The 12,352-nt window shown below is 46.9% G+C and overlaps 1 protein-coding gene across 3 annotated transcripts in view; it reads left to right on the forward strand.

The window, feature by feature from the left end:
• dmxl2 (Dmx-like 2) overlaps nucleotides 1-12,352 on the forward strand; it is a 109,235-nt gene that overhangs the window by 61,936 nt on the left and 34,947 nt on the right. For 2 of the 3 annotated variants that reach the window (XM_063004751.1, XM_063004753.1), the window contains exons 24-29: nucleotides 918-1,567; nucleotides 2,796-3,083; nucleotides 4,818-5,009; nucleotides 5,155-5,231; nucleotides 6,670-6,800; nucleotides 10,004-10,252. In XM_063004751.1, the coding sequence (XP_062860821.1) occupies nucleotides 918-1,567; nucleotides 2,796-3,083; nucleotides 4,818-5,009; nucleotides 5,155-5,231; nucleotides 6,670-6,800; nucleotides 10,004-10,252 (1,587 nt within the window). The remainder of the gene's footprint in view (nucleotides 1-917; nucleotides 1,568-2,795; nucleotides 3,084-4,817; nucleotides 5,010-5,154; nucleotides 5,232-6,669; nucleotides 6,801-10,003; nucleotides 10,253-12,352) is intronic. The other variant, XM_063004752.1, reaches the window with a different exon arrangement.

Consider the following 12,352-nt stretch of genomic DNA (forward strand, 5'->3'; position numbering starts at 1 on the left):
AGATAGACAGACAGATAGCCTGACAGATAGACAGGCAGACACACACAGACAGGTAGATAGACATGCAGACAGATGGACAGATAGAAAGGCAGACAGATAGATAGACAGACAGACAGACAGACAGACAGGCATAGTTAGACAGATAGCCTGACAGATAGACAGACAGACACACACACAGACAGGTAGATAGACATGCAGACAGATGGACAGATAGAAAGACAGATATATAGACAGACAGACAGACAGTCACACAGACAGACAGACAGGCATAGATAGACAGACAGATAGCCTGACAGATAGACAGGCAGACACACACAGACAGGTAGATAGACATATGGACAGATAGAAAGGCAGACAGATAGATAGACAGACAAACACACACACACACAGACAGGTAGATAGACATGCAGACAGATAGATAGACAGACAGACACACAGACAGACAAACACACACACACAGACAGGTAGATAGACATGCAGACAGATAGAAAGGCAGACAGATAGCTAGACAGTCAGACAGACAGGCACACAGATACACAGACAGATAGACAGATGGATATACAGACAGACATAGATAGAGCAGGCAGACAACATAGATAAAAGCAGACAGGCACACAGATATACAGACAGACAGACATAGATAAAGGCAGGCAGACACACACACACACACAGACAGACACACACAAACAAACAGATAGATAAAATATTTCCAGTGTATCACTGATCAACTTTATAGTTTAATGCAAAACACTAAAATCATTTGGGACGGGGGCATTTTTACTTCCGTGTTCCACCCCGATTCCTATTAATGAGACTTTTTAAAGGTTTGCTTCCTTCTTCCAGAGTAGAATCACAGAGTCCCGTGAATAACAGCAGCTCTCGATGGTTCATCTCTCCTCTCTCTCTGTGTACTCCAGACGTGATGGTGAAGTCGTGTAACCCGGTGGTCTTCAGTTTCTACAACTACCTGCGCGCTCATCCCCTGATCGTCCGCCTCCACTTCGCCTCTCCCGACGGCTCCGAGCACTGCGGCGCCGCTCAGATCAACCTGATCGAGCGCAAGCTCTTCTTCACCACCGCCAACGCTCACTTCAAAGTCGGCTGCCCCGTCCTGGCCCTGGAGGTGCTCTCCAAAATACCCAAGGTGACCAAAAAAGCCGGCGCCCCGAGCGAGGGCCCGTCCTCCGCAGACGTCCGGGACGGCGTCCGGGCGTCCGATCTGGACTGGAGTCGGCCGGCGACGAAGAGCGACGAGGACGAGCTGAAGCTGGACTGGGGGGATGATAATGAGGATGAGGATGAGGAAGATGAGGAGGAGGATAGCGGATTGACCATGAAGAAGAACGAGGAGGAGGAGGAGGAGAAGGACGAGGAGAAGAAAGCCGCCGACTGCGAGGTGGACGTGATCGCGGAGCAGCTGAAGTTCAGGGCGTGTCTGAAGATCCTGATGACCGAGCTGCGCACCCTGGCCACCGGGTACGAGGTGGACGGAGGGAAACTGCGCTTCCAGCTCTACAGCTGGCTGGAGAAGGAGATCGAGGCCATGCATCGCATCTGCAACTACAAGGCTGGTGTTTCTTCTCACCATCAGCTTCTCACACTTCATGTTTCAAACATTTGTCCGTTATTTTTGGGCGCTTGGGTGGCGCAGCAGCGATCGGATCTGGCGTAGGTGTGATGGGCGTGGAGATTAGCGTGACTCTCCATACGCACTAATGCTCTGTGTGGGGCCTCAGTCTGCAGCCAGAACTGGACGGTCCAAGCGGCAGAGGGTTGCGATATGTAACAGGGAATTGGATATGACTAGATTGGGGAGATAGGCACTCCCAATCTCAACAGGGCCACCGACCAGGCTGGCAGTCCAGGTTGGAAAGGTTGGAAAGGTCGGGCGGGGCTTCTAGTCTCTGCAATATGCCGGTTCTGTGATTGGCCGAGAAGCTGGCATCAGCACGGGGAGGATTGAACTACATAATGGGGAATCGGATACGACTAAAAATGGGACGCTATTGGCGGTGTCTGTGGGTGGAAAGGTCGGGCGGGGCTTCTAGTTTCTGGCATGAGCACGGTGGAGGATTGCACATACAATGGGGAATCGGATACGACTAAAAAGGGGAGATAGAGCCGACATCGCAAGCTCGTGAGTTTGAATCTCAGCTCTGCTAGCGGCCGGCCGGGCGCCCATGTAGACAACTTAACTGCTGCAGTTACGCCCTCTGCTGGCTGATCGATGGTGCTGCACAGAGACGGGGGATAATGGAGATCAGTGCGTGACTCTCCGTGCGCGGTACGGATCTCCGTATGAACCCGACCGGTGCAGGTGAAAAGAAGCGGTCGGTGCTGCACACATTTCGGAGGACGTGACTTGACCGGCAGTTCATCAGACACTATTGCCGGTGTCTGCGGGTGGAAAGGTCGGGCGGGGCTTCTAGTTTCCGTCTCTGCAATATGCCGGTTCTGTGATTGGCTGAGGAGCTGGCATGAGCACTACATAATGGGGAATCGGGTATGACTAGAATCAACGAGCTCATGAGATCTCAGCTCTCCTACCGGCAGACTGGGACAGTAATTGTTCCTTATAACTGCTGCAGTTACGCCCTCTGCTGGCTGATTGATAGTACTGCACAGAGATGGGGGATAATGGAGATCAGTGCGTGACTCAGTAGAGGTGAAATAGGATTAGGGAATTGGATACGACCAGAAAGGGAGACTATAAATAATAAGTTTTATTTTTATTTACTTTTATGACTGTAAGATTTTGTCCCGCGACCGTGTTAATATCCGGCGCTCATCTTCAGGTGGAAGCCCAGAGCTCGGGGGAGCTGGAGAAATGGAGCGGCGACGTCCCGGCCGAAGCCGACGAGCTCGGGCGGATGGGCGAGGCCGGGGTGTACGAGCGCCACCTGCAGGACAGACGGAGACTCCAGGCTAAACAGGCCCACGCCGAGAGGCGGAAAGCCTGGCTGAGGAAGAACGAGGCGCTGCTCAGGGTCTTCCTCACCTACTGCAGCCTGCACGGAGCCAAAGGGGGCGGGGTCACGTCCGTCCGCATGGAGCTGCTCTTCCTGCTGCAGGAGTCCCAGCAGGTCAGTGCGGTCAAACGGAGACAGTCCCGAGGCCCTGGGTTTGATCCTCGCCGCCCGTCAGTAGTTCTGTATGTCGTCTAGCCCTGTTTGATCAACGTTCCCGTTCTCGAACCTAAATTCATGGGCGTGTCAGGTTGTACATAAAAAAAGAGCATCTTCTTTTCACCAATATTCGAAATGTTCTTGCTTTTTGGATAAAAACAAACATCTGTAACAGCAGCACAAATTCCTGAAGGTAATCTACGTGCTCCACCATCTATCTTCTTACCACTGTTTACTTCCATTGTGCGGCATTTATAGGGCAGTGATAGCTCAGTGTTTAAGCACTGGACTAGTAATCAGAAGGTTGCTGGTTCAAGCCCCATCACCTCTAAGTTGCCACCTTTGGGGCCCCTGTGCAAGGCCCTTAACCCTCAACTGCTCAAATCATGTTCAGTCATAATTATAAGTCGTTTTGGATAAAAGCGTGTTTTTACCGGTTCTGCAAATGCGGCGCCCTCTGTCGGTGACGCCTCCTCGGTTCCGTTAAAAACCAGTGCGAACGAGGGTCGATCCTCTGAATAGTCTGGACAGGCCTGGACAGAACGAGTTCAGGACTCCGTTTAAAGCCGCTCAGGTGGCGCAGCGGTAAAAACACGCGCTGCAACCAGAGCTGCATTTCGAAAGTGCGTCGTTTCGAATCCAGCTCTGCCTTCAGCCGGTCGAAGGCTGGGCGGCTATATGAACAACGATTGACCTGTTGTTCAGGTGGAGGGGGGGGGCGGGCGGGATTGGAGACCGGAGGATGTGGGTCTCTCTCTGTCAGAATGCGATTACGACCTCTGCCGGATGATTAGAGGCGCCTACACAAGAGGTGAGGAAAGAGTGCCCTTAGGGTGTGTCTCTCCGCATGCAGCGCTAGGTGGCGCCAAACTCATCGATGTGCGGGTGGCAAAGATGCATCCGGCTGCTGCCAGTGTTTCGGGGTGTTTTGGAGTAGCTTCGATCTCCTCTGTCAGGGCGGGGTTCGGGATAGACAGAGAGGAAGCGCGATGCAAACTGAACACTTGGATGTGCTAAAGGTGGAGAAAAAGGAAAAATGAATTCGCACCCTATCACGTACGCGGTGCATTCGCATGAGAAGCGTCAAAACTGTGAGCCCTCGCTAAGCACTCGGCCCGAGCGGTAAAACCTCATCAAAATGTGAACATGAGCTACATCTGCAGCAGATCCAGGGTTACAGCTCCACGTGTATCTGTGTTTATCTGGATTCTCCTCCCTGTTTCACTTTTAAACTTGTGTTACAGCTCCAGCTTCTGAGAAACGGTGAGAATCAGAATCAGCTTCTCCCAGAGTCTAAATGAAGCTTAACGTGGTTTAATGTAGTAAAAGAAGGAGACAGGAGCGACTAAACTTCTCTTCATTATTACTGATTATAAGTTCCTCCACTAATCACATTCCTCACTCGCTGTTTTACTACAATAAGTCATGATAAGCTTTGTTCATACATCCTAAGTCGCTTTTACAGCCTCGTATCAAATAGTTCGTCTCATTGGAGGAGCTTTTAAAAGGGTTTCAATTAGGAGGACGTAGGGAAGCGCAGTGGAAAGCTAAGCATAGGAAACAACGGCACAGCCACTGCAGAAGTGGTTTTGACGCTTCTCACGTGAATGCACCCTTAGCGACCCCGATCGGGATTAAATGTTTGATGAATGTGCTGGATATTATTAAAGAGACAGAATGTGTTTGTTACAGGAAACAACAGTGAAGCAGCTTCAGTCTCCGTTGCCGCTGGCGACGACGTTGCCGCTTCTCTCGGCCAGCATCGCACCGACCAAAACGGTCATCGCCAATCCGGTGATGCACCTGAACAACCACATCCAGGACATACTGTACACCATAGTGCAGATGGAGGCTCCGCCACACCCCGACGTACAGGATAACCGGGTACCACACACACACACACACACACACACACACACACACATTTCCTTACACTGCAGTTACATCAGATAAACTGTAGGATTGTCAAGGTCTCTCTCTCTCTGTGTGTGTGGTTGAATTGTGTGTTGTTTATTTTTCGGGGTTGCAGGTGAACGCTCTTCACACGCTGGCAGCGTCTCTCTCGGCTTGTATTTACCAAGCGCTGTGTGACAGTCACAGCTACAGGTACACACACACACACACACACACACACACACACACACATCCATCACTTACAGTATGTGTCCACTTGCATTTCAGTCCTGCTGCATCCTACGTGTTTACATACTATAGCAGCCAGAGAGACTGAGCATGCATTCAGCCACAAGTATTCACTCCCCCATCCAAATCACTGAGTTCAGGTGTTCCAATCACCTCCATGGTCACAGGTGTATAAAACCGAGCACCTCGGCATGCAGACGCTTCTACACACACTAGTGAAAGAACGGGTCGCTCTCAGGAGCTCAGTGAATTCCAGCATGGTACCGTGATGCCACCTGTGCAACAAGTCCAGTGGTGACATTTCCTCACTACTAAATATTCCACAGTCGACTGTCAGTGCTGGTATAACAAAGTGGAAGCGATTGGGAACGACAGCGACTCAGCCACCGAGTGTTACCACGTAAAATGACAGGGCGGGTCAGCGGATGCTGAGGAACATAGTGCACAGAGGTCACCAACTTTCTGCAGAGTCCATCACTACAGACCTCCAAACTTCATGTGGCCTTCAGATGAGCTCAGGAACAGTGTGTAGAGCTTCATGGAATGAGTTTCCATGGCCGAGCAGCTGCATCCAAACCTTACATCACCGGATGCAGTGGTGTAAAGCACGCCGCCACCGGACTCTAGAGCAGTGGAGACGTGTTCTCTGGAGTGACGAATCACGCTTCCGATGGACGAGTCTGGGTTTGGCGGTTGCCAGGAGAACGGTACCTGTCTGACTGTATTGTGCCGAGTGTAGAGTGTGGTGGAGGGGGGGATTATGGTGTGGGGGTGTTCTTCAGCAGTCGGGCTCGGCCCCTTAGTTCCAGTGAAAGGAACTCTTAATGCTTCAGCACACCAAGAGATTCTGGACGATTTCATGCTCCCAACTTTGTGGGAACAGTTTGGGGATGGCCCCTTCCTGTTCCAACATGACTGCACACCAGTGCACAAAGCACAAGGTCCATAAAGACGTGGATGAGCCAGAGCACAGAGTCCTGACCTCAACCTGGGATGAATTAGAGCGGAGACTGTGAGCCAGGCCTTCTCGTCCAACATCAGTGTCTGACCTCACAAATGCGCTTCTGAGAGAACGGTCAAAAATCCCCATAAACACACTCCTAAACCTTGTGGAAAGCCTTCCCATAAGAGTTGAAGCTGTTATAGCTGCAAAGGGTGGAGACATCATATTAAACCCTATGGATTAAGAATGGGAGTCACTCATGTGTGGCTCATATGTGTGTGAAGACAGACGAGCGAATACTTTTGGCACTGTAGTGTATAAGCAAGCAACAAACCTGAAAGCCACGCCCGTTAGCTGCAAGCACAGGTAATTGGGGGAAGGAGGACATGCAGGTGGACACGTATTCACTGTACCAGCCACTCGTACTCACTGACCCTTACGTTTCTGTCCCGCGGTCAGCAGTCAGTCGGAGGCGAACCAGTTCACAGGGATGGTGTATCAGGGCTTACTGCTGAGCGAGAGGAGGAGGCTCCGTACGGAGAGCATCGAGGAGCAGGCCACGCCCACCACCGCCCCCGCGCTCTGGCCAGGTACCCACTTACTACAGAGAGAGCATAGTGACCCGCCCTAATGCCTCAGTAGAGAGGATTCTAATAAGACATGGAACTCATAAAGCAGAGATACAGCGATTAAGCTAACACAGTTAAAGTGCTCAGTACCTAGAGATTATAACAGAACCTCTTGCACTACTTATTGCACTGTGTGTGTATCAGTGGGTATCAGTCAGTGATTGTATACCTACACAATTCCTTTTATTGTGGGTCTTTGTCCTAGTTTTTTGTCCTGTGTTCCTAATAAAATGCTCAGTACCTAGAGCTTATAACACAACAACACTGTAGATCCTACATTATGCACTGTGTGTATAACAGAACAGTCAGTGATTGTATACCTACACAATTCCTCTATGCTAGGTGTTTGTCCTAGATAGTGTTCCTAATAAAATGCTCAGTACCTAGAGGTTATAACATAATGACACTGTAGATCATACATATTGCACTGTGTATATAACAGAACAGTCAGTGCTTGTATACCTACACAATTCCTTTTATGGTAGGTGTTTGTCCTAGATAGTGTTCTTAATAAAGTGCTCAATACCTAGGGTATAGAAAAACAACACTATAGATCCGACATACTGCACTGTGTGTGTAACAGAACAGTCAGTGATTGTATACCTACACAATTCCTGTATGGTAGGTGTTCGTCCCATATAGTGTTCTTAATAAAGTGCTCTTAATAAAGTGCCCAGTACCTAGAGGTTATAACATAATGACTCTAGATCATACATACTGTACTCTGTGTGTATCAGCGTGTATCAGTCAGTGATTGTATACCTACACAATTCCTCTATGCTAGGTGTTTGTCCCATATAGTGTCCCTAATAAAGTGCTCAGTACCTAGAGGTTATACCATAATGACACTGTAGATCGTACATATTGCACTGTTTGTGGATCAGTGGGTATCAGTTAGTGATTGTATACCTACACAATTCCTCTATGGTAGGTGTTTGTCCCATATAGTGTTCCTAATAAAGTGCTCAGTACCTAGAGGTTATACCATAATGACACTGTAGAACGTACATACTGCACTGTGTGTGTAACAGAACAGTCAGTGATTGTATACCTACACAATTCCTCTATGGTAGGTGTTTGTCCCATATAGTGTCCCTAATAAAGTGCTCAGTACCTAGGAGGTATACCATAACGACTCTGTAGATCCTACATATTGCACTGTTTGTGGATCAGTGGGTATCAGTCAGTGATTGTATACCTACACAATTCCTCTATGGTAGGTGTTTGTCCCATATAGTGTTCCTAATAAAATGCTCAGTACCTACAGGTTATAACATAATGACTCTAAATCATACATACTGTACTCTGTGTGTATCAGCGTGTATCAGTCAGTGATTGTATACCTACACAATTCCTGTATGGTAGGTGTTTGTCCCATATAGTGTTCCTAATAAAGTGCTCAGTACCTACAGGTTATAACATAATGACACTGTAGATCATACATACTGTACTCTGTGTGTATCAGCGTGTATCAGTCAGTGATTGTATACCTACACAATTCCCTCTATGGTAGGTGTTTGTCCCATATAGTGTTCTTAATAAAGTGCTCAGTACCTAGAGGTTATAACATAACACTATAGAATCAACATATTGTACTGTGTATATACCTGAACAGTCAGTGATTGTATACCTACACAATTCCTCTATGGTAGGTGTTTGTCCCATATAGTGTTCCTAATAAAGTGCTCAGTACCTAGAGGTTATAACATAATGACACTGTAGATCGTACATACTGTACTCTGTGTGTATCAGCGTGTATCAGTCAGTGATTGTATACCTACACAATTCCCTCTATGGTAGGTGTTTGTCCCATATAGTGTTCTTAATAAAGTGCTCAGTACCTAGAGGTTATAACATAATGACACTGTAGAACCGATATACTGTACTCTGTGTGTATCAGTCAGTGATTGTATACCTACACAATTCCCTCTATGGTAGGTGTTTGTCCTAGATAGTGTTCCTAATAAAATGCTCAGTACCTAGAGGTTATAACATAATGACACTGTAGAACCGATATACTGTACTCTGTGTGTATCAGTCAGTGATTGTATACCTACACAATTCCTCTATGGTAGGTGTTTGTCCCATATAGTGTTCTTAATAAAATGCTCAGTACCTAGAGGTTATAACATAATGACACTGTAGAACCGATATACTGTACTCTGTGTGTATCAGTCAGTGATTGTATACCTACACAATTCCCTCTATGGTAGGTGTTTGTCCTAGATAGTGTTCCTAATAAAATGCTCAGTACCTAGAGGTTATAACATAATGACACTGTAGAACCGATATACTGTACTCTGTGTGTATCAGTCAGTGATTGTATACCTACACAATTCCCTTTATGGTAGGTGTTTGTCCCATATAGTGTTCTTAATAAAATGCTCAGTACCTAGAGGTTATAACATAATGACACTGTAGAACCGATATACTGTACTCTGTGTGTATCAGTCAGTGATTGTATACCTACACAATTCCCTCTATGGTAGGTGTTTGTCCTAGATAGTGTTCCTAATAAAATGCTCAGTACCTAGAGGTTATAACATAATGACACTGTAGAACCGATATACTGTACTCTGTGTGTATCAGTCAGTGATTGTATACCTACACAATTCCCTTTATGGTAGGTGTTTGTCCCATATAGTGTTCTTAATAAAATGCTCAGTACCTAGAGGTTATAACATAATGACACTGTAGAACCGATATACTGTACTCTGTGTGTATCAGTCAGTGATTGTATACCTACACAATTCCCTCTATGGTAGGTGTTTGTCCCATATAGTGTTCTTAATAAAATGCTCAGTACCTAGAGGTTATAACATAATGCCACTGTAGAACCGATATACTGTACTCTGTGTGTATCAGTCAGTGATTGTATACCTACACAATTCCTCTATGGTAGGTGTTTGTCCCATATAGTGTTCTTAATAAAATGCTCAGTACCTAGAGGTTATAACATAATGCCACTGTAGAACCGATATACTGTACTCTGTGTGTATCAGTCAGTGATTGTATACCTACACAATTCCCTCTATGGTAGGTGTTTGTCCCATATAGTGTTCTTAATAAAATGCTCAGTACCTAGAGGTTATAACATAATGCCACTGTAGAACCGATATACTGTACTGTGTGTGTATCAGTCAGTGCTTGTATACCTCCCCCAGGCGTGGCGTCTCTGATCAGTCTGCTGGCCAGCTCTCAGGGCGAGGACCAGCCCCGGCTGAACGTGATGCTGTGCGAGGCCGTGGTGGCCGTGTACCTCAGCCTGCTGCTGCACGGGCTCGGCACTCACTCCACCAACGAGCTGTTCCGCCTGGCCGCGCACCCGCTCAACACCCGCATGTGGGCCGCCGTGTTCGGGGGCGGGGCCAAGATCATAATCAAGCCCAAACGAGCCCCCGAGGTCACGCCAGGTGAGTTCCACACAGGGTCACGTCTTCTCACCTTCTTATATCGCAACCCTATCCGACCGTCCTTTCCTCAGGCACAGCCAGTCGGCCACAGAGAACAGCTGTTCTGATTGGCTGTTATAGAATAAGCCACACCCTTACAACACGCTGCAGCCGAACGACAAATATACAGTGACGGTATGAGGTTTAAGGGCCTTGCTCAAGGGCCCAACAGTGGCAGCCCAGCAGTAGTGGGACTTAAACCAGTGACCTTCTGATTGTTAGTCCAGTACTCAAACCGATAGGCTACAACTGGCCTACAGTACTGTGCCAGTATACAGTCTAAGCAACTGAGGTTTAAGGGCCTTGCTCAAGGGCCCGACAGTGGCAACTTGGAAGTGGTGGGGCTTGAACCAGCAACCTGCTGATTGTTAGTCAAGTACATTAACCACTAGGCTAAAACTGCCCTACAATATTATGCCAGTATACAGTCTAAGCAATTGAAGGTTAAGGGCCTTGCTCAAGGGCCCGACAGTGGCAACTTGGAAGTGGTGGGGCTTGAACCAGCAACCTTCTGATTGTTAGTCCTAGTACCTTAGGTTAACCCTCTAAGCAATTGAGGGTTTAAGGGCCTTGCTCAAGGGCCCAACAGTGATAACCTGGCAGTGGTGGGACTTGAACCAGCAACCTTCTGGTTGTTAGTTCAGCACCTTAACAGCTAGGCTACAGTTATTATTACCTTAAATCAACTGTTATCAAAGCCCCGTGATGGATTGGTTTCTTGTCCAGGGTATTCACTCCTCGCACCCTGTGTTTCCCCGGTGGAACCGGACCCACTGTGACCCTGACCAGGATAAACTGCTATTATCAGATCATCCTGATTATTAAACACGTTGCTGTTGCTTCTGGGAGGGGAGAGAATAATCTGGCTTCTCTTTCATCTTCAAAGCCGGGTCATGATGGAACGAGACACGTCGGGTTGCCAGATGCGACCTATAAAGATCCTGCAAAAAGCAGCGAAATAGACAGGCCACATTTTTTTTTTAAACCAGAATGTGATTACAAATATTCCTGACCTGGCAACCGCTCCCAGTGTATTCACACCTTGCAACCAGTGTTTCCCAATGAAACCGGACCCACTGTGACCCTGACCAGGGTAAACTGGTTGATGAAAATGAGTGGAAATGAAATGCTATTGTTATTATTAGATAATTATGATTATTAAACACGTTACTTTTGCTTTTTTTTTTGTCGGGTTGCCAGATATGACCTACATAAATCCTGCAAATAGACAAGCCACAATTTTTCATTTAAACCACAATGTGATTACAAATATTCCTGGTTGGGGGAAAACTAATTTGGCTTGTCTTTCATCTTCAAAGCCTGGTTATGCTGAAACGCTGCCAAGTTGCCAGATATGACCTACGTAAATCCTGCAAAAAGCAGCCAAATAGACAAATCACAATGTTTCGTTTAGATCAGAACGTGACTAATAACCCTGTGACCCTGACCAGGGTAAACTGGTTGATGAAAATGAGTTGAAAATGTAATGAACGGCTATTTTAAGAAAATCCTGATTATTAAACACGTTACTTTTGGTTAGGGGAGGAAAATAAAAGTAATTTGGCTTCTCTTTCATCTTCAAAACCTGGTCATGCCGGGATCACTTGGGTTGCCAGATAAGCCCTACATAAATTCTGCAAATAGACAAGCCACAATTTTTTTATTTAGATCAGAACGTGACTAATAATATTCCTGACCTGGCAACCGCTCCTAGGATATTCACGTCTTGCACCCAGTGTTTCCCGGTGACACCGGACCCACTGTGACCCTGTCCAGGGTAAACTGATTGATGAAAATGAGTTGAAATGAAATTAACAGCTATTGTTATTATTAGATAATCCTGATTATTAAACACGTTACTTTTGCTTAGGGGAGGAAAATAAAAGTAATTTGGATTCTCTTTCATCTTCAAAGCCTGGTCATGATATAATGATCGGGGTTGCCAGATATTGCCTACATAAATCTTTCAAAATGCAGCCAAATAGACAAGCCACAATTTATATTTAGATCAGAACATGACTAATAATATTCCTGACCTGGCAACCGCTCCTAGGATATTCA

This window comes from Trichomycterus rosablanca, chromosome 11 (assembly GCF_030014385.1).
Source record: "Trichomycterus rosablanca isolate fTriRos1 chromosome 11, fTriRos1.hap1, whole genome shotgun sequence".
NCBI classification, from domain to species: domain Eukaryota; kingdom Metazoa; phylum Chordata; class Actinopteri; order Siluriformes; family Trichomycteridae; genus Trichomycterus; species Trichomycterus rosablanca.